Raw genomic sequence first — 23374 nt, 5'->3', positions numbered from 1 at the left:
TTGCGAAAAAACTGGCCGTTTTCGAGAAATTCACGGAAATACCATTTTTTTAACCTTTGACCTCGAGTTAATATTTTTCCCCCGGTCGGATCGACTAGGAACTTAAAATTTTTATTTTTACATATGTTTTGAACAATTTCATCCATTTTCAGCTTGTTATGAATTTTAGTAGCTTCACCTTTACGTTTTGGCCTAATTTGAGCTCGAACTTGGAACTGGAATCATGGCGCTACGGCTGTGCCGTTTTTTCTTGTATTCAGTCACCGACTAACCTCTGACGAGTGCGAACGTTCGCTTTTTTCTTAGTGTGATTTCGCCTTTCGCTTATTGTCTCTTTTCGGTTTACATCTTTCGTTACTACTCTTTCTCGACGCTTTCTGGTGTATTGTCGCTGACAAAAAGTGCATACATAGTTATAATTGGTTGTGTGAAGTGTGTTTACAATGCCCCTTGGGGCTTAAAATCAAGGGGAAAATAGGTTTGCCCTACTCTCCTCTAGTCCCCACACAAAAAGTCGCCAAAAAAAAAAAACAAATCTCATGAATCCTTTCCTGAGCTCCCCCCCTATTTCCATCACTAAAAACGACGATCCTAAGTATGTAGTATATTACTTAAAACATTAGATGATAAAATACCACTGTCACGTTTTTCGTGCTTTGCGGTCCACAAAGCCATTTTAAGTATTAGCAAAGATGTAAACAGTACATATTTCTGAATTGGGTGACGGCAGTCTTCTTTTGCTAGTAAAAAATAAAAAAGCTGCTGGAAAGTTCCTAAACACAAAAATGTTTTCTAATATCTGCAAAATCTCAGCCAATTACTATCAACACCTAAACTCCGTGAAAGGCACGATCTTCACGCCATTTCTTATACGTTTGCCTCAAAAAGAAATTATTGAAGGCCTAGAAAATTATGGAGTATGCGCAGTGAATAAAGTCCAGAAAAGAGTTGAAGGAGTTTTAATCCCAACAGGCGCAATGCTTCTCATCTTTGAGGCATATAAGTTACCCGAGAAAATTGATGTAGCCTGGCGAAAAATTTCAGTCCGTCCCTATTACCCCAATCCGATGCATTGCAAAACATGTCAAAAGCTCGTGCATACAATAAAAAAGGTCTTCCTACATGCGTTTACTGCAGTCTTCCCCCTCATGTCGGCAGCGAATGCTCAAGAACCATGTGCCCGAATTTCTCAGGCGAACACCCTTCCCCCTCTAACACCTGCCCCAAGTTTAAACAAACTAAAGAAATTCTAAGAATAAAAACAACGGAAAAATGCAGCATGCGTGAAGCAACGAATAAACAGAGAATTCAAAACTCCACCAACACTTCTTTCACACCATTTTCAAAAATCATTTCTCTACATGCTCACACACCCACTAACAACAGTTCCACATTAGACTCCTAATAAAACCTTCTGGAAAAAACAAAACAAGAAATCCACCCAAAATATTGTCAAATATTTTCACCTCATGAAATGACACTTCAACTCTCACTAGCTTGCCGAACTCCAACAAATCTATCGCCTCTTTACTCGCTTCTACCTCGACCACAACAACATCCAATATAATACAACATGAAATAATTCAATCACCAACTTACCTTCCACATCTTTCAATTCCACTTTGACAAAAATCTTTTCCCCACCTAATCCTACCCCAAACAACCATTACATATTTCTCCCACCACGAAGTAATAACTGTGGTGATCTAATGCTCTCCGACTCAGTACAGGCCAAGGTGGATTTAATAAGGTGACAGCATTCACCCAGCTGAATTTTTCGCCGTAGGTATGGCTTACGTCAAATTGATATGCTTTGTTTGTATGTATTGGTATGTTTACATTCGTATGTTTACATTTGCTTGCTGATTTTGACATGATGCTTGCACCAAACGCAACAACAAATACATGTAGGGTTTTACTTATATGTGTTTGCTGTCACCTGTAATAAATTCGCCTTGGTACAGGCTGTGCCAGAGCACATTGCTGATCCCCATAGTGACTTCGAGATGAAATGGATACATACATTTCTCTCTGTAGGTGACTACATGCGCTCTGCTTGCAGAATAACAAAAGTAGTCACATCTTAGTACGTGTGTATGTATTCATTCTTACACTGCCTTCCACATTTCATATTTCTTGCTGTTTAAAATGTTATCAATCTTGCAATGGAACATGAATGGTTATCTCAATAACTAATACCAACTTGAAATACTCATTAAATATTATTCCCCTTCTATAATTCTTTTAACTGAAACTCATATACCTCAAAATCAAACTGTTTATACTCCCAAAATTACATGGGATATTTTTACAGCCTACCTCAGATCACTAACAAAAAGCAAGGAATTGCAATATTAGTAAAAAGAAATATTCCACACAAGCTTTCACCTATTCAAACGAATTTCTCAGCAATAGCAATTAAAATTAATGCTGCGACCAAGGTAGTAGTAGTTTAGTATATTCATCCTAAAGAAATATTCTCGACACCTTATTTTTCACAACTTTTTACCCAATTCAGCACTAAATGCATCGTTGGAGGCGACCCCAATGCGTGGAGCCCTATATGGGGTTCTAATTACATGAATGCTAGGAGACAAAAAATCGAAGATGCATAAATCTTATCCAACTTCACATGCTTAAGGATGGTTCGCCCACCCACTTTTCGACTCACCACACCTTCTCTACTGTTGAGATAACACTCTGCTCTTCAACCCTAGCACCAAACTGCCGATGGAAAGTCACTATAAGGAAGCGATCACTGCCCAATTATAATGCAAGTAAACTCAGTCCGCAACCAGTCCTCTCTTAAATTCACATCCAGATTCAACACCTCCAAAGCTGCCTGAATGAAATTTGGTCTAGTCAGCGACGAAATCAATGCGGGCTCTCCATTTGCCTCTAACATAAACCAAGAGTCAGCAAAAGCTTTGAGAGTTATACGATCTGCAGCTCATTTCATCATTCCACAAACCAAACCAAATAGATCTAAAAGAATAGTCCCTTGATGGAACTCTGAACTATCCACACTTTAAGCAACCAAGCAGAACTTGTGGCGTCAATACAAAATCATCCGCTCAACAGAAAATCTATTGAGATATTAAAGGGCAAACGCACAATTTAAGCGAAATGCCTAATTTGCAAAACGCAAAGCATTTGAGCAACTCTGCTCCGGTATCAGCCCCTTAGCCAGTCCTAAAAAAATATGGAATGATATAAAAGTACTGAGCGGCTCGCCTAAACAATCGTCCCTTTCGTTCACCAATTCCGCAAACGGGTCACTTTCTGACTTTATACTATTGCTAACTACTTCGCTTCGTACTTCTCCTCTGACTCGTCGACTCATCCTTCGCAATTCAAAAGCTGAGTGGCTAAGCCGGGAACCATCCAACTTACCCTCTCTTTCACTCCCAGCTAAGCAGATGGAATCCAAAATCCACACCGCAGAATTAGAATTCGCTCTATCTACATTAAAACGGAAATCGCCCGGACTTTACAAGATCTCCTATCCCATCATTCAGAATCTGCCGAACTCAGTCAAAATTCGACTTCTCAATTTTTATAATCGAATCTTTGACAGCGGTTGTTATCCACAATTTTGGAAAACTGCGTGCGTTATTCCTATATTAAAGCCCAACAAAACCTCATCTGAGGTAAGCAGCTATAGACCAATTTCTTTCCTGCCCTGTTTAGGTAAGCTTCTTAAAAATAGTCAACCGCTTATCATGGTATGCTAACAGAAAAAAACTCATAAGCCCCAATCAGGTTGCCTATAAAAAGGGACTCGGAACTAACGACGCTCTACTGCGCTTAGTTTATTTTATATAAAATTCTTTGTCTTCCAAAAACCACACCACAATACTTGCAATTGATTATCAAAAAGCATTCGACCGTATCGGCATGCATATAGTCTTGAGGCAACTTGACACTTGGAAAGGGGGCCCAAAGATCAAGAAATTCGAAAAAAGCTTTCTCTGTCACAGGAAATGTAAAGTGAGAATTAACGGCGTTCTTTCCAATCCAGTTCACCTAGAAAACACACTCCTAAAGGGTCACCTTTATCAGCCTTCCTGTTTATTACCGCTTTTGATGAAATGATCAACAAACAACCTACATACGCGGCATCCAGTGTCAACTTTACGCTGATGACGTAGTGTTTTACACCAAACACTAGAGTTTAACACATGTTAAGTCAATGGTTGAGGAAATTTTAGCTAAATTGACATCGTGGTCACAATCTGCTGGTACTACCATATCCGCAGAGAAAACAAAAATTTTACATATGTATCTGTAAAACACACAATTGTTGTGACTTAACTAATAAATTCAATGATCTTAATATAATATTGTAGATAAACTCAAAGTTATTGGATTAATATTAGATTCTAAGTATAGTTTTAAGCCGCATTGTAAATACGTCAAGGTCTGCCTCTTTGCAAGACAAAACATACAATAATAAAATATCTTTCATCTAAGAAAAGTCTCGTTCATCCGTCCATTTATTAATGCCTTAATGTTTTCAAAGATTGACTACGCACTCCCCATTTACGGGCACTATCCGGCCTCTACAATAAAAAAAATTTCTAAACCTTATCATATTGGAATCAGAAAAAGTTTAAGGGCATTTCCGGCTACTCTGTTAAAAAAATTGTTTGCAGAAACTGGTCTACCTTCGATCGGCGACAGTACCCGTCGTTTACTGCCGAAACTTTTATGTTCTTTAAATAGCCTTCTGGCAAAAGATGCATGCAACGCTATATCAAGAAAACGACAACCAAGATTCGTACCAGTCATTTGTCGCACCTTAAATCTTGTACAAGTCCTGCAAATTTCGTTAGCTCCAAGGTTGAAAATACCTGCTACTCGCTCTCCTTGTATGAAAAAACAAATCCGCATACGATAAAAACACTGCAACTGTCAAAGGCAAGCACTCCAAAAGAAAAATTTAATACAATATTTGCGAAAGAAAAATAATTTCACAGCAGTAATGAATGGAGTTTTATATTCCCTTATGGCTCCAAAACGTCCCACAACACTTCTTTCACAGTAACAAGAGAAAATGGAGGTATCATGGAGGTATGTATACTATGTACATCCCATATATTCCGTGTTTACTGCCGAACTAGCAGCCATACTTGAAGCAGTGATGTATCTCAAGCACAGTAAGCACAAGTTTGTCATTTGCACCGACAGTAGCTTCTGCATTGAAGCTATTGTATCCCCACTTAAGCATCAAAATTAAATAAATATCATCCGCAATACACTATTAACCTCTCCCAGAAAAATCAGACTCATGTGGACTCCTGGACAGGCACAGGCAACGAGAATGCAGACATTGCCGCCAAAAGCGCTGCGATGACTTCATCTATAATGTTCACTTACACAGCAAAAAAAGATATCTTCGCTGAAATTGCAAGGAAATACAGACAGTTAATTGACGACTGGAAAACTTACAAACATCACTATTCTGATATCATTCCATCCAGAACAGAACTCAATCTTACCGCTGATATTTCTATTCCAAAAATAAAGCCTTTCAACCGTCTACGGCTCGGACACATCATTCTAACACATGGGCATATTTTTCTACGTGCCCCTCCTAACAAATGCCCATTTTGCGATGAGTATGCATCGATAAATACACATATTGGAAGAATGTCAAAGCATTGACACACTCCGGCACGAAATGTTTGGCGCAATCGACACTCTCAATCTTCTGAGCGAGACAACCACTGGAAACATTAATAAGCTGTATAACTTTCTGAAAGAGACTGATCTGTTAAGACGAATATACATACATACATATGTAATATCAATCAATAATCTTCTATAGTATTATCTTAAAACATCTTCTATAGTATTATTTTAAAACATGGCGCTTATTCTGACTAAACTACAATATGTACAAATATGAAATATATATCAAAAGAAAGGTTTTTATGAGCATATTTCCGGAAAATTATAAAAATTAAATTTGGTTGATTTGTTCATGAAATATTTGCGTGTAAAGTTATCAAAATTTTCATATTAATAACAGCGATGTCTATGCAAAGCGGGATGACACACAAATATACGCATATATATGCAAGGCATATCTATACAAGGTAGTATCATTAGAAGAGCTAATTAATTCGCCTTGAGCGAATTGGCATTTCTGTCAAAAATTTGTGCCAAGGCGAATTTGCTTTGTTTACATATTTCTTTGTTTCTACATTGTTACTCAAAGTATTTGTAGCAGTTATATTGAAACACAAAAAATAAAGATTATCCGTACATAATTTCATAGTATTATTGCATTGTTGAATGCAAATATGGTGAAATGTGTATTGTGCGCAAAACGATGGTAAGCAAAATGGGTTCTTTTTTCCTTTCCTTTCTTTTTGTCTTATGTGTTTCAATTTATGTTTCAGATCTCGGTATGGTAGACGCTTATGCTGCAGAAGGCGATGTGCTTGTTTTCCTATACTAAAATATGAACAGCAGGCTGAGCCTCTTGTCCAGTGAAGGTTATGGATTTCATTAGTCCCAATACGTTTGAATAAAACGCAAGTCCTTTGGTGTGTAGTGGCTTCAATTGGGGGGTTACATTACAAATGAATCAACGGAATGAAGATGAACAATTTAAATGTCAATTTAAAACACTAGTAATGGCTGATTGCTTATTTGCGGTAAATGGACACTGTTTCAAATAGATTGGTGCTTACGATGACGGAATGGATATATTTGGTGGTAAAAATATTGAAATATCTTTTCGCAATGTTATGGCACTAAAGAATATATCCGCATTTGCGAGTAGGACACATTTTCTGCAAAAGACGGTCCCATTCAGTGCCCGATTGTAAGGATAGCATGAAGCGCAAATCAATACATCCAAAATCTAAATAGTTATTAGTTTGAAATAAACTAATTTTTTATATGCGAACAAATCCACTTTTAATTCGTAAATTAGCAAACAGTTTTCCCCTGCATGTAAACTAATTTATATACATACATATGTGTTCTCCTCATACCCATGTTTCTATTTGGTGCATATATATATATGTATGTGTACATGTAGTTATATTATTATAACGCTAGCTTTGTGTAGTACATAACGAATGTAATTTATATAGTTATCATAATATAGTTCATCATAGTCAACATCAATTCTATAAGTTAAGTAAAGAAATTGTAATAAAAAAGACAAAAGTAGTTTGTAAACCTTTAAGCTTAAATAAAATATGGCTAATTCGAAAAACTGTTCAGAAATAAATTATGTCCTTCTTTTGTATTTTAAGAATACCATTTTATTTTCCTTTGTATATACACAGTCTGTAATAAATTATTAGTTTAACGATATTTTATAACGTAACAAAGAATTTCACAACGGATATAGAAAAAAAATCGATTTAGTTTTTCATCTTTAATTTATTCAAATAACATTTGTCGAGAATTTTTATAGTATCCCTTTATTCACTAGCTTTTCGGCAGCTTTTCAATTTGTAGTTATGAAATCCTCATAGCAGGTGCTGCATATAGGAAGTATTTCCTTGCTTACTTGCATTTATATGCACATCACCCCAACGCAGACCCACAAATGTTGATGATGATTCACATGTGTAATTTCTGTCTGCAAGATATTAATAATATTCAAAATGTACTTTTACACTTATCTCTCCGCAAATTTCTTTTTATCTGCTCTGCTTATTCATTTAATAACAAAATCGAACACTTTGTTATTATGAAAAAAGTTGTTTGCGTTTATTTACTATTCACAATTCAATTCGCCTTGGAAATAATTATTTTGACACTTGTGCCAAAAAAGCAAGAACAAAATACATGTAACTTTTTGTTTTTGTACAACTGCTATTACCTTGTATAGATATGCCTTGTATATATGAGTACGTTTGCTTTGTTTAGTTCTCTTTGTAATGAGCACAGCATTGTATGAGCAAAGAACTCTTTAATTGTTTTGTTTTGTTCTCTTCACTAATAAATATGTATTCATGAACATAGTCCCAACGGGGTGCTGCGAATTTTTTTCAAAATTTTGTTGTGATGGCAATAATTGGTATGAATTGACAATTGACTTGAAATTTGTCAATTCACTTAAAACAACGGTAACAGTGCAAATTAGAAAGAGTTTTGGACAGACGCAAAATAGAATTTATTTAAAGAAAAAAGTACATCCATATTTAATTTTAAAATATGCCTGAGGACGACCAAGAAGAGTTCGTAGAAGAGTTCCTACTTTAAGTGGAGGAATAGAGCAGGTAAGTAAGTGATAAATATTTGAAACGTCACGTATTGGATATGATTGGTAGAAGCATCCACTTTTGTTCTCGTTCATATATGGTGCAATTGAACTACAATATATAAACGTATGTATGTACATATTTAAAAATTTTGTGTGCGTTTGATCCTTTTTGCAAAACTCAAAATTTTAAATAGTTTTAAAAAATGAGAAGAGAGAGACAAATTAGTTATTTATTTGATAGTATTTCAAAGGTAAACTGTATTTGGGCTATTCTCAGACAAATTTTATAGTAATAGACGATGCCCAACGCCATTTAAAAGAACACTATTACCCATCAAATCAACGAACTTTTTGACACATATATACATTTTTAAGTGTTGTTTTTTTCTTTGTATTGTATTCTATGTGTGTACATGTACATTTTTATACATGAAATCTGAAATTTTTTTTTACCATTCTTCTTAAAATTTTTTTAAAACGTAAAGATCTGTGAAAAAAAAATTTTTACTTTTGCAAATCCAAGAAATTTTACGAATGAAATTTATGTTGCGTTAAGCCGGGTTAGATCCTGGGGAAATATATGAGTTCAAATGGGCAATAACGAAAACTTGACGTTGAATGTAGTTTATAATGAAGTAATTTAAAAAAAAAAATTATTGATTTAACTGAAAAAAATTTAAAAAATGTTATATGGATAAGTTCTTACATATTACATATGAATAAAAATATACACTTTTCTAATCATCATAACTTTTAATATATTGTATAAAAGTGTCACATATGCTGTTTACTTTCCGTGAGAAAAAAGCCGACCCGATTTTCGGGGGTTACATACCAGTCTATTATAAACCAATTATTAATTTAGAGAAAGCCGAAGGTCTTTATTGCTAGGGCTGCTAAGCAGTTATTTGTTAAATAAATTATTATTGTACAAATTTTTAAAAAATATAATAATAATAAAATAATAAAAAATAGTTTAAAAAAACTAAAAAACACGCTTTTATTGCCAATCGAACTAAAAAGTAGAAAATAAATTTTAATGACAAAGAGACCTATAATGAAGTAATAGCAAATCGAACGATCAGTCATAGTCAACTACCTGAGAAAAGAATTATAACAAAAATTAATATACAAATAGAATAATTCAAATTAGAGTTAAAAGCGTGGGATGCATTTTGCTTCACTTTCATAACCTTCTGTACATAGGTAGTTGCCAATAGAATGATTGTAATATGTACTATATCAAGCATCCCACGCTTTTAACTCTTATTTGAATTATTCTATTTGTATCTTAATTTTTGTTATAATTCTGTTCTGAGGTAGTTGACTATGACTGATCGTTCGATTTGCTATTACTTCATTATAGGTCTCTTTGTCATTAAAATTTATTTTCTTCTTTTTAGTTCGATTGGCAATAAAAGCGTGTTTTTTAGTTTTTTTAAACTATTTTTTATTTTCTACTTTTTAGTTCGATTAGCAATAAAAGCGTGTTTTTTAGTTTTTTTTTTAACTTTTTTTATTGTGAATGAAAATTATTGTTATCATTGCAGTCAGTGAATTAATGATTCGATATATTCGTGTTATATTTAATTCCTTTCTTATCGACTGTGAGTCTAAAGCTATGCAGTTATCGGCCGTGATAAAGAAGTAATCGGGATGAAGAACTTGTTTCGTGGAGACAGCCTGAGAAACGGCTACCCCACTCCTGAAACGGAGAGGTAACAACAAAATATGCTGACATAATCAATATGTTACATACTTTTTCCCATATAGATCATTGATTGAAGGTCGAGCCTTGTTTTTCTGAATGAAAATTATTGTTTTCATTTAGTCAGTGATTTATAGTCCGATTTAATTGTGTTATATTTAATTTCTTCTTTACCGACTATATGTCCAAAGAAAGGCCAGCATTGGCCTTGACACAGAATAGATATCTACTCTCAGCACAGAAAAAGGAGACCGTGGATTATATTGACACAATCAAAACGAGATGTAAAGTTCCAGTTTGGTTTTTTTTAGTTCATTTTTGTTGTGAATTGTACTTTAATCGATAAAATTTGATAAATGAAATTATGGTAATGATAAATTCCTTCTTTATTTGCCAAAATTTTGTTCCGTAAAATAATTTCAAAATTTATGTTTTGATTATTTTATTGTAATTAACAAAATTACATCTTATATGAAAATTATTTCATCTTATATGAACATTGAATAAAGTAAACTTGCGTGTATGAGACTTGTAGTATCTACGCATGTGTAAAAACTATACAAAGTGAGAATCCAACTACCCTGAAAACGTTTTAGCCTTCTATTCGTACTGCAGTGCCGCGTGCCCGAGCAAGTTCGAATTCGAAAGAGTAAGTCATAGACTCCCGAAATCAGTAAGAGTAACTCGGAGAGTGCAGGCATGCGCAGACCGCGCGTTAGCTCTGTCTTTCTTACTCTTCTACAGAAGATCTACTACTGTGAGCAAAAAGTAAGGTGCATTTATTTGTCAAAGTTCGCGGGATTAAAATTTCGCTTTAGTTTTTTTTCATGAGTTGGCAGCACTGTTAATATCATCTGCGCCAACTTTCATGTGAATATCATTATCATTAATATATTTACGCTTGTGTTTACCAAACGACCAAGAGTGCATTTTTCGATTTTTACAATGTCTGATTTGATTGAGCAGAGAAGTGCCATCAAATTTTGTTTGCGTAATGAAATTTCGGCTGCGGAATTTGGTGATTCGACCATGTCGCAGAAAAATGTTTATAAGTGGTACAAAGACTTCAAAGAGGGTCGAGAACGTGTTGATGACTTGGAGGGCTCCGGACGACCATCGACGTCAAGGAGTTAGTGCTCAAAAATCGTCGGTTGACTGTTAAAGACCTTACTGATATGATCGGAATATCAGAAGGGTCTGTGAAAACCATTTTGAAAGACCATTTGCGTCTACGAAAAGTCAAATCTCGTTTGGTACCGAAAACTCTCAATTTCTTGGAAAAAAGTCGTCGCGTTGATGTGTGTGAAATAATGCTTTCAGACTATCAGGACAAGCTCAAATGCATCATTACAGGATATGAGACTTGGATTTATGCTTACGACCCTGAAACAACCGACCAATCAAGCGAATATCGTGCTAAAGGCGAGGCCAGACCGAAGAGAGCACGTCAAAGTCGTTCAAAAATAAAGGTCATGATGACAGTTTTTTTCGATTTTCCTGATGTGGTGCACTATGAATTCCTTCCCTCTGGCCAAACTGTTAATAAGGAATATTATTTGAGCGTTATGCTTCGTTTACGTGAAGCAATTCGTCTAAAAAGACCAGAATTATGGGCCAACAACTCTTGGTTTTTGCATCACGATAATGCACCGTCCCGCACTGCACTCGTTCTTCGTGACCATTTCGCCAAAAATTCCAGGCATATCGTTCCGCAACCACCGTATTCGCCTGATTTGGGTCCGTGTGACTTCTGGCTATTCCCAAAACTCAAGAGACCACTCCGGGGAACGCGTTTCGAGTCGATTGAGGAGATAAAAGCTGAATCGAAGAAGGTGCTGATGGCTATACCGGAAATGGACTATTTGGCATGTTTCGGGGATTGGAAGAATCGTTGGCATAAGTGTATTTCTTCGGGAGGGGATTATTTTGAAGGGGATGAGGTTGATTTACAAGAATAAATAAAGATTTTTTATTTTACAACCAAATTCACCTTACTTTTTGCCCACAGGTAAAAAAGAAAATATTAATCCTGACAATCCTAATAAGGATAATGGAAAACTTTTATCAATTTATTGCATTGTCATCGGTCGTTGATAGGTGTGCAAAATTCCAAGTCGATCAGATTTCTAGAAGCCAGTGAAAATTAAGCTCAAAGATTCCCTTACATACATACAACCCGTCCTAATAAAAGTGTGATTTTTTAGCTATTGTCTTTTTAAACACTTGGTTTAAACAGCTGACGCACGTTTCGTGTTTTGTTTCACTGTCAAACATCTTCAGTTTGGTCTATAATTTAACCATGAATCGTCTTACACACGAACAACGCTTGCAAATTATTAAATTTTATTATAAAAATGCGTGTTCTGTTAAGGAAGTTTATCGCGCGCTTCTTCCATTTTATGGCCACTGAAGCGGCTATTCGAGCTATTGTGACTAAATTTAGAACCAAATTTACATTATTGGACATCAAACCACCAACACGCTTACGTAGAGTGCGAACTGAAGAAAATATCGCAGCTGTATCGGCCAGTGTTAATGATGACCATCAATTATCGATTCGTTTGGTGCGGTTTATGGGCTGCAGGTATCATTGGACCGTACTTCTTCAAAGATGCTGGGAATCTTAACGTAACTGTGAATGGTGAGTGCTACCGTGAAATGATGTTCAACTTTTTTTTGCCCAAAATGCACGCGCAACAATGGATTTGTTGAGAGGCGAGTTCGGTGAACATTTTATTTCACGTTCTGGACCTCTCAATTAGCCACCCAGATCGTGCGATATAACGCCTTTAGATTATTTTTTGTGAGGCTATGTTAAAGCTCATTTCTATTCAGATAAGCCTGCTTCAATTAACGCATTGGAAGACAACATTAAAGCATTTATATGTGAGATACCGGCCAAAACAATGGGAAGAGTATGCCAAAATTGGACCAAGCGGATGGACCATTTGAAGTGCAGAGGCAGTGAACATTTGAATGAAATAATCTTCAAACATTAAATTATATGGACTACTAGCTTTAACCCGCAGCCCCGCTCGCGTAGGAGTAATTTTGAGGGATTTAGGATATGTATATAAAAGAATTACAAACAATAATTTCATAGAAAATAATTTTTTATTAATAACCATAATATTACAATACCCGGCATCCGTTGCTATGCCTCGTTGAATAAAATCAAAACAACCAATCAGAAAAATATCAAGCAAAATTATTTTTATTAGTTTTCTATCTTAAACCGTCGTTGAACTTTGCATTTGGGTCATAGTTGAACAGCTTATGCGGAAAAACTAAGATTTTTTACATTAAATTTAAGCAAATATTCGATTATTAGTGACGAATGAGAGTGGCGGCGCGGCCTGGGTGCTGTGGAAAGGGAGTTCCATAATAAAAACATGCCTATAACCTTCATTGAGTGCAAATATGAATGTATAAAAAATTGTACCTACGTCATTTGGTGTTGTCGTTTAGTTGTGATACGCGGACAACGTACAGACCTTCACCTTTATAGTATAGATATACTATCGATTTAAATAAAAATTTCATGCATTTTTCTGAATTTTACGTGTATTTTTATGAAAAATGTTCTTATAGCTCTTAAAAAATTACCCTTTACTTAATTAAAATATATCTTCAGGTATGGGAATATCCAAGTAATAAAAAATACAAAAATACATTTTTCTAGCCTTGAAATTAGAAATTTACTTTGAAACCAGATTGTGGCTTTTGTTTTGCTGTAGTATATCTAATATATGTTTATTGATATACCATATATCCATTTTGGGACAACATATTTGAGTGGAAATGCCAGTAATGGCAATCCACATACTGTTTGTTCGAGATTGTAACTCTATGTCCATTACTTACTCAATGGCTCAACTTACCGAAGTTGTTAGACCACCGTTTAGGGTTATTTATGTACCTGAGTACTACCCGCACCATGCTTATGGGATGAATGACATTACAGACCTGCTGTGGTATGCTCCAAGGAGCCTACTAAGCCCTCACTAACTTACTACTGAATGACCGCTTACTACTTATCTTTCGGCAATCGCTAAACACAGACGCCTTGATATGAAGAGAACCGGACTTGGATGTCCCACGGGCTGCAAGCCAAATGAGAGGTAGCACAGGAGGGCGAGCAGACTTCTCGCCTCATCGTCGAATGCTGATGAACCTTGTTAATATCGAGTGCGTGAGAGGCTTCCCGGAGAGTTATTTGGCTAGGAAACTCAGCTTTGAGTGGGCCAAAGAGCTCATCGAGAACGTTTTGAGCCCCCAACGAGGGTAGCAAAGATAAGTGATCGTTTTTTAAATGCGGCTCCACCAGAAAAAGAGCGAAAATATGTCTGAGGCCAGAAGCTGCTGAGAAAAGTAAGAAAAGGGTTATGTCCAGCCCGGAGACACTCATGCCTCGCCACGATCGCAAATACGTCCAGCAGCCAGTACAATTCACTCAGTGGTGTCCGACTGGGTATAATACCGCATGAATACCCAGCCACCGTCTGGTATGAAGGGGAACAAGACTATTCAGAACGCCATCCTGAAAGAGGTACTGTAAAGACCATCTTCAACGGCTGCATGCCCTGTTTAGGATGGTTTTCAATATCATGCAGAAATGCGCAAACCCCGCCCTATAAGCATGAGCAATACGAGCCACTTTAAATTATCCCAATGAACCTTCACCATGCCAAAGCAGTATTTGATTTTCTGTATAGAAGGCTTGCAAGAGAAGGCTTGCGAGTAATTGTTTGATTATTACTAGTGCTGTACACTAAAGATAGTTTATGCCAACAGTCATAAGCCCAAAAACGGTTGACTGGAGTTCCTATGAAAATTCACTAGCAGCTTTTCCATTTCACTATTGCAAATATAAATATAAAAATAAACATGTAAGAAAACACTTCGATTGAACGGACGTGGTTTCACTATCTCTTGCTTTGTAAAAGTTTCGTAGTGATTCTACAAATCGTACAACATTTAAAAACACTCTACGATACACACGCTTTAATACTACAACACAACACAACTTGCGCTATTTTAGCTCACCTATTGCCTTGCAAATAAAAATAAAAATATATTAAAGTAAATAAATAACAACAAGTGAAGAATTTGAACGCATAAATGCCTGCGCACACTTTCCTCCCGAAGAGAAGCATAAAAGCAAACTCACAAGTGCCAACTGCAGCTCTAGTGTAGCGCTCTCGGCAAGAGAAACAAACATCAAGTTATCAGCTGTACATTGTATAGTATACAACCTCAATAATTATAGAAACAAGATTGCGTGACGTCACTCTAGTATAGTTGTATAGTGTTTCCAACTCTTTGCTCTTGGCAATAAATTTAATGCTTTTTTATACACAAAATGCGAAATTTTTTGAGTTTGGTGTTTCATTCTTTTTTTTTTTTTAGTTTGAAGCTACCAAAATTGTAAGGTAAAAAAATTGTGCAATTTAAAAAAAGATTAAAAAAGCCACTCTGAGAAGATTTTAGTGCTTTTGAAATTTTATTGACTCTTATAGAATTTGATGTTTTAAAAGTGCTTATCTAATTATTTGCTCCTTTTGAGGCTAACCAAGGTCTGCTTCTCTCAACCCTTCTTAACACTTGTTATAAATTTAAGCCCTTTTTATAAATTTACTGAATACGAATTGCAGCTACAAAGGTGTATTCATAGTAAAAATAAACACAAAAGTTTTAGATAATACTGCAAAAACCAGAACGACCTTTTTGAAAAAGGAGTACCTTATCTTGTTACATAACCTTAAATACAGCAAAAAAATGTTCTTCGGCCCTTTTTTAAGATTTTGAGAGATTTGCACAGAATGTTAATTTGTAGAGAAGTCTCACGGACTACGAATAGTGGGAATTGTCAAAAATGAAGTCTAACCGCCGCGGTGTGGTGAAACAGAACTGATTACAGTGAATTCTCTCTTTAGTATATTGGCTGTGCACAGTTTTTGACTTCTGTACGAAATCAAATTGACGAATGGCCGTCATTTTACAAGGCATTGATTGTGCATTTCTATGTTCTCTTGATAATTAAAACAAAAGGAATTTAAACCAAATACAAAAACGAACTCACATTTTGGTGCGTGCAATTTAGTACATTTTGTGTAGAAACTAATTTTAGACAAGAATGCGTAGAGCGTACTAGAGTTTTGGTATATTGATACATATGTATATTAATAAATATATAATGTTAGTTATGTTTGTACAACAGATCAATTGCATATTTAATTCCTTAGTATTGCACACATATATATGTATGCACTGAAGCAAACATGTAATACCTCACGACGCATCGCCTTATTATGTCTACATACATACTACAATAATCCCTACTAAAAAGTGCACAAAAACATATGCATATATCTTCAAAGTTAGAAACTTACTCTGAAATCAGAATGCGGCTTATTTGGAGGTTACTGTTCATACATTCAGCCTTCGGATGAAGCCAAAATGTATATTAGGGTGGTTCCAACAAATTTTTCAAATCAAATTCTAATAGTGCGGAAAAGTTGCTATGGAGTAACACAAGTATTTTGGTAAAAAAAAAATTGAAATCGGTCAATATCTTCTGTTCGCGCAACTCATTTAAAGTTTTGAAAATTTTGTCGAAAAATGCATATTTCCTAATTTTTTTAGAATTATGTTTTAATTGTCGTTTTCCAAAGTTTTACTTATTATTATGTTTAAATTTAATTATTTATAAGGATTAGTTTGTATTTAAACAGTTTATTCATGCATTCTATAAGGCTTTTCACGCTTAGCTTTCCCCAGGAGCAACGACGAGGACGTGGTGAAAAATCTGATCCCACTTTTTTTTTTGTTTTTTTTTTATATTTTATAATTTTTTTTTTGTTTTTTTTAATATTTTATGTTTTTTTTGTTTTTTTTTATATTTTATAATTTTTTTTTGTTTTTTTTGTTTTTTTAAATATTTTTTTTTTGTTTTTTAAATTTTTTGTTTGCTACTATCATTAAAAAAATTTACGATCGTGAAGATTTGTACAGTGAACTCTCTTTATGCGTTAATTACAAACTGGGATTTGTGATCAAATTTAGGCAAACTAGAACGAGAAAATAAAGTTGACCGTATGTGACCATCCCTATTTTGATAACCACATACCTTGTTCGACGCTTCAGTGACAAGCTTAACAGTTCGCTCTACCGCTTGAGTGTGGCATGGAAAGCTTGACAAGTTCCATTGAGAGATAGATGGTTGGTTATCAATGGAAGATAACAGATCTGCATTTAAGACATTTCTTAGTACTGGAGGAGGTGATAGTATTGTAGAAGACCAGTCGATCATTTCATAGTAATTAGTGGCATTAAAGTTCAGTTTTGGCAAAATGAATGAGCGCACCGAATTCTTCGCAGTAGAAGTTGTCTCTCTGGCTTTTAAAATCCTTTGTACCCCAATCTTACGTACATTCCGATTTTCATCTGTGACCATAGATAAAAGCAAATTTTCAGGATGCGCGAAATAAGCATTGTGTTGTATCACAGGATCAACTACTCTCAGAAGATGTTCTGGTAAGTACCGAGAATTTTTAATCATAGTGAAGACATGTCTCGCACCATCAGCAATTGAATCGTTCAGTTTTATTTGAAACCACATAGGTAAATACACTTTCATTATAAATGTAACTATGTGAACTAAGTTTTCAGAAGGGTCTTCACTTGATATGTATAATCTCAACGTTCTGTTTCCTAGAGTGAGCCAACGCGCGTGGGAGAGTTTTCCTGGATCTCGCAGAGACAGATCAGATGAACAATTACCTAAATGAATAGCTTGCCCAATGTCGTAAAGATATTTTTGATCTTTGCTCAAATTGTCTCTGCATGTGACTTGTACTAAATCACAATCAATTTTATTGAAATTAACAACAGGCAAGTGTTCAACGCCCTGAAGTTGTTTTCCGATTGTACCTGAAAATGAATTCGGTCCACTTGTTTTTCCATCAAAATGTTGAAATACGTGTCGCAAAGGTAATTCATTTGCATGAAGCAAGCATATATTCCACTGAATTGGTCTGTTCAAGTATAATTCAATACGCCTAATAATACCACCTCTCCAGCCTGTATTAGTTGCTGTGCCATCACAACCAACTAGGAGAAGTTCACTAAAATCAAATTCCATTTCATTTAAGTGAGATATCATACTTTCAGTGATACCTTTGCTTGTACCAGAAATAGGCGTTACATGAGTTATATATTGAGAACCAGGTTCCATTATAATAGAGACATGTTCTTCCTTGCGTGTTTTGCGATAACGCTTGGAGCCTACTTCCTCCTGGTATAAGGTCTCATCTTTTCTCCCATCAAAATAAAGGGATGTAAGGGCTTCGGACATAGTTTTAGGTTCCTGTTGCAAGGCTTTTCTGATTTTAGATTTCTCCCTTCTGATTTTATTTTTATCTATAACAAAAGTCAAGTCTGTATCAGTAACGATTTGTAGGTCTTTCAGAACTGACGTCGCAATTGCAGCGGTTGCTCTTTCCGAAACACCAAATCGGTCACTAATTACTGCAGTTTCAGGAAGATTAATGCGCATTTGTGAGGTAGAAGGCTTTTGAAGGTATGATGTTGATGGGCTGAGAGCGAATGTTGGATCTTTGACATGTTCTTGTACTTCAGGCGAACGATTCTCAACGAACTCTTCAATGTTGTCATCCAAATCATCTGAAAAACTTTTGGCATTGTCAACAGAAGAAGTGTAAGGACTAGAGGATGTCATTTTATGTTTCGTTTTTTCATTTCTTTCAGCTCGACGAGTAAGTTTTGCAGTTTCAAGTACATCTATAGAACCAATCTTTCCGACTCTGGCAGTTCTTTGATCGAAAAGAAATTTACGTTCTATGACAGGAATTTTACGATCTTTTTCACATCCACAGTCAATAGAAATAGGGTTTGGACAAATACATAATGGCAAAGGTTTACCGCAGTTACAGTCATTTGACATTTGACATTTGCATGAAGAAATGTCAAAAATTTTCTCTGCTTCGGTCTTGAATATTTCATGAGCTTTCTGAAACTTAGGATTTTCTTTATCTCTTTTGTAAGACTTTCTTTTTTTCCAATATTTTGCATGATATGCAGTGATCATTTGTTCAACCCTGGTTTGAGAAACTGTAGGGATAGATGCTGTCATATAAAGCATCTTAATTTTCTGAGCTACCACATTCGCTATTTCTGAAAAAGCAATTTTCTGTGAAGGTAATTCTGTTGATGATGACATTACGTATCTTTGTTCAAAACAACAAAGAATAACGTCAGCATAAGAGGGCAGATTTCTTAAAGAAAAATCCTTAGGAGCGCCAAATATTGGACAAACATGATCTTTCCGAGAAATATGAAACCGGGGTTTTTTTGTTTTTTCACTCATTTTAAGCAAAAGTAAATATACTACAACTACTGAATAACAATTAAAGAAAGTGATATAGCTTGGTAATAATTCGTAAACAGTGCCAGTAAAAGTCAATATTATTTGACTTTTGAATATCGCGTACAAGAGTCACAGTCTCACTCTTTCACCTCCACTGGATCTTAAAAAATAATTGTCTCAAACAACATAAAGTTAATTACTATGAAAAAAACTAATATAACAATCTGACAGCATAAGTAACAAAATATTAATAAAAAATAAAAATTAAATCTTACTTTCAAAAAGTTCAGAAAATGCACTATTTTCGACAAAATTTTCAAAACTTTAAGTGAGTTGCGCGAACAGAAGATATTAACCGATTTCAATTTTTTTTTTACCAAAATACTTGTGTTACTCCATAGCACCTTTTCCGCACTATTAGAATTTGATTTGAAAAATTTGTTGGAATTCGAACCACCCTAATGTATATTGAATATTGAACCTTCTGTGAGCTGGGCAGCGCTGTTCATACTCGTAACAACAAGGACCGAAGCCGCAAATTGTTGAACTAATTTTGTCAGTCAATATGTATTTTTAATTTCTAAAATTTATAAATACTTTTCCTCTTGAACATTGAAATTCACATATCGATTAATATTGTACTACTTCATAGTAAAGCCCTAAAAAGTTGCTTAAAGACCTTAAAAGTTGTAGATTATGAAACAATTTTGTTGACGCTTCATAATTCATAATTTTTGGCACATTGCTGTGCCTATGAATGTTCGCTCGATTTCTTGAGACGTATTAGTGAATCGTAATATTTTTTGCTGTGGAAAGTGCACCTAGCATATATATGCACACACATGTATATGCGCATATGTATATAAATTCACATATTTATGTTTGTATATGCCATCTTCCTGTGTGCTTGGTAATGAAACGTTTCTCTATCAAGTTTATCTATCAGGCAGACATAATATATGTATGTACATATATAGGGTTTTTCAGTAAGAGCGCTTCAACTTTTGACCTTTTTTGAATAAAACACAAACGGTTTGACTTTTTTAACTAATTTTTTTTTATTATCGATTTTGAACATATACATTTAAGTATGAAATTCGATTTCTTTTGCATGACCACGGCGTGCACGTTTTACGAAGTCCAATCGTTGAACCCAATTTTCGACCACTCTTTTGCATAAATCGGCCGAAATTCCAGCAATTTCGCGTTCAATATTGGCTCTGAGCTCACAAATCGTCGCCAGCTTGTTACTGTAGACCAGTCAAGGTGGATTTAATAAGGTGACAGCATTCACCCAGCTGAATTTTTCGCCGTAGGTATGGCTTACGTCAAAATGATATGCTTTGTTTGTATGTATTGGTATGTTTACATTCGTATGTTTACATTTGCTTGCTGACTTTGACATGATGCTTGCACCAAACGCAACAACAAATACATGTAGGGTTTTACTTATATGTGTTTGCTGTCACCTGTAATACATTCGCCTTGAGACCAGTGGTCGCCAACCCGTCGATCGCGAGCTACCGGTAGCTCGCAAAGGCAATTCTGGTAGCTCGCGCTGCTCACGTTGCATAAAATCCAAAAGTCTGAAAATCACACCAGTATTAGCAAATTTCAGAAATTTTCATAATAAATAGATAAACAGCGGCAACACTGCGGTAAGCGATTTCGCGCCGACAAACACGACGCGAAGTCGCGTCTCCGTTCTAGGATCGGCTGGAACCGATTAGCGTGTTCGAGAATTTTTTGGCTTTATATATACGCAATGCACGTCGACATTGCGCTCAGTTTAATACTGAACGGCATTATCAACGTTCTGCGTGCAGCGGTTGGGTTAGAGTTCGAAACATTATGGCAAGCAGTAGGAAGAAGGCGAAGACATACCATTTCCATTCGGAATGGGAAGAACAATACTTCTTCACAGAAGTTAAAGGCAAAAGTGTTTGTTTGTTATGTAATACATCTGTGTCAGTTCCTAAAAAAGGAAATATTGAGAGGCATCATAAAACTGTACATTCGAATTTTGAGAAGGCATTCCCGTTAAATTCTGCCACCAGAAAAGAAAAACTGAACCATTTAAAAATCCAGTTAATTGGACAACAGTCAATATTTTTGAAAACAATCGACAAAAATAAGGCTGCAACTGAAGCATCTTATCGTGTTTCCCAGATAATTGCACAAAATAAAAAACCTTATGAAGACGGGGAAATCATAAAACAAGCATTTTTGGAAGCTGCAGATTCTTTATTCGCCAACTTTAGAAATAAAGACGAAACAGTGTCTGCTATAAAATCTATGCAACTTTCTGATAATACAGTGATGAGGCGAGTAGAAGTAATGAGCAATGATATTTTTTTACAGTTAAGAAGTGACTTAGATAACTGTATTTATTTTTCACTGCAACTGGATGAATCAACAGATGTAGTTGACACCTCACAGATAGTCATATTTGTCAGGATGGCTTTTAGTGATTTTACAATTAAAGAAGATCTTTTGAAGTTTATTCCACTCAAAGGACATACTACTGGGCTAGAGCTGTTTTCTCATTTAAAAAATTTCATCTCTTCTGAGAAAATTCCAATATCAAAAATGGTAGGCCTGACAACTGACGGTGCTCCAGCTATGGTGGGTTGTGATAAGGGGCTCGCGGCGCTATGTCATAAGGATGAAAGTTTTCCACAATTTCTTAGTTACCACTGTATTATACATCTGCAAGCATTATGTGGAAATTTTCTAAACTTGAACAACGTTATGAAATTGGTGGTGAAAATTGTGAACAAGATTGGAGCTCAAGCGTTACAAAGAAGATTATTTAAAACCTTGGCTGATGAAATGTACTGTCAATACGGAGATCTACTTCTTCACTCTGAAGTGCGATGTTTAAGCAGAGGACGAGTGCTCAAACGTTTCAATGATGTCCTGCCTGCTATACTCCAATTTTTCAAAGAACGCGATGAACCGATTCCTGAACTGGAAAATTCGACTTGGCTCAGAGATTTTGATTTTCTTGTGGACATTACAGAGAAATTAAATGAGCTTAACTTGCAGTTTCAAGGCAGGGATAAAGAATTAGCGGAAATGATTTCTGATATAAATGCATTTATTACAAAACTTGAATTTTGGGAACAAAACCAAAAAAAACCGCGATACTAAGCATTTTCCTATTCTTTCCGAAAAGATATCCAAAAATCTATTAGAGCCCTATGACAGTAAATATCATATGGAAATAGTTTCTAACTTGAAGGAAAACTTCAAAAATCGTTTCAAGGATTTCAGCAAAATTGCTTTAGTGACGCAATTTGTTGTTTCACCCTTCATGGACATTGATATACAACAGTTTGCAACTTGTGTTATGAACAACTTTGGCGAAGACATTGCTGTGACAGAAATGGAACTGATTGCTTTTCAAAGTGACTTGACTTTAAAATCTTTAGGTTCAAATACAAAATGTATATGGACCTTAGTAAGTAAAGATAAGTATTCAGTTTTATGTCGTGTTGCGTTGAAAGTGAAAGCGTTATTCAGTTCAACTTATTTGTGTGAATCTTCTTTTTCCAATATGAAATTTATTAAAAATAAATACCGCAATCGGCTTACAGATATACATTTGGATAACTGTATTCGAATGACTGTATCAAATTATACTGCAAATATTAAAAAAATTATCGATGAGTAAGAATGTCAACCTTCTCATTAAATATGCTCTTTTTATCTGTCCATATTTTATTTATATAATAATGTACTATTACTGTTTTGTTGTTTTTTTAAGTCGCTTGTGATTTGCCATTATGACTGCAAAAAATTTTGTTACGATTGATAGGTGTGAACATGGATGTATATTAGTTATGCATAAGTATAAGCACTATAAGTCATAAGTTTATTATATATAGAACGTATATTGGTGAAATAAATACATGTATTGTATGTCGAATATAACTGTGTATTATTTAATTATGTTGGCTTGTGCAAGTAGCTCGCTGTTTATTTCAAAATCTTGAAAGTAGCTCAACACATTGAAAAGGTTGGCGACCACTGCTTTACGAGA

At 35.2% G+C, this 23374-nt stretch overlaps 1 protein-coding gene across 1 annotated transcript; it reads right to left on the bottom strand.

Moving 5' to 3' along the window:
• Positions 1 to 16913: 16913 nt before the first annotated feature.
• Positions 16914 to 17516, bottom strand: LOC128869352 (uncharacterized). Its single transcript, XM_054111890.1, has 2 exons — positions 17071 to 17516; positions 16914 to 17011 (listed from the first exon to the last, which is right to left on the bottom strand). The coding sequence occupies exons 1-2, from the start codon at positions 17500 to 17502 to the stop codon at positions 17003 to 17005; spliced, it is 441 nt and encodes a 146-aa protein (XP_053967865.1). The 5' UTR covers positions 17503 to 17516; the 3' UTR covers positions 16914 to 17002.
• Positions 17517 to 23374: the final 5858 nt, after the last annotated feature.

Source organism: Anastrepha ludens, chromosome X (assembly GCF_028408465.1).
Source record: "Anastrepha ludens isolate Willacy chromosome X, idAnaLude1.1, whole genome shotgun sequence".
Lineage (NCBI taxonomy): Eukaryota > Metazoa > Arthropoda > Insecta > Diptera > Tephritidae > Anastrepha > Anastrepha ludens.
This window is presented reverse-complemented; position numbering and strand designations above follow the sequence as displayed.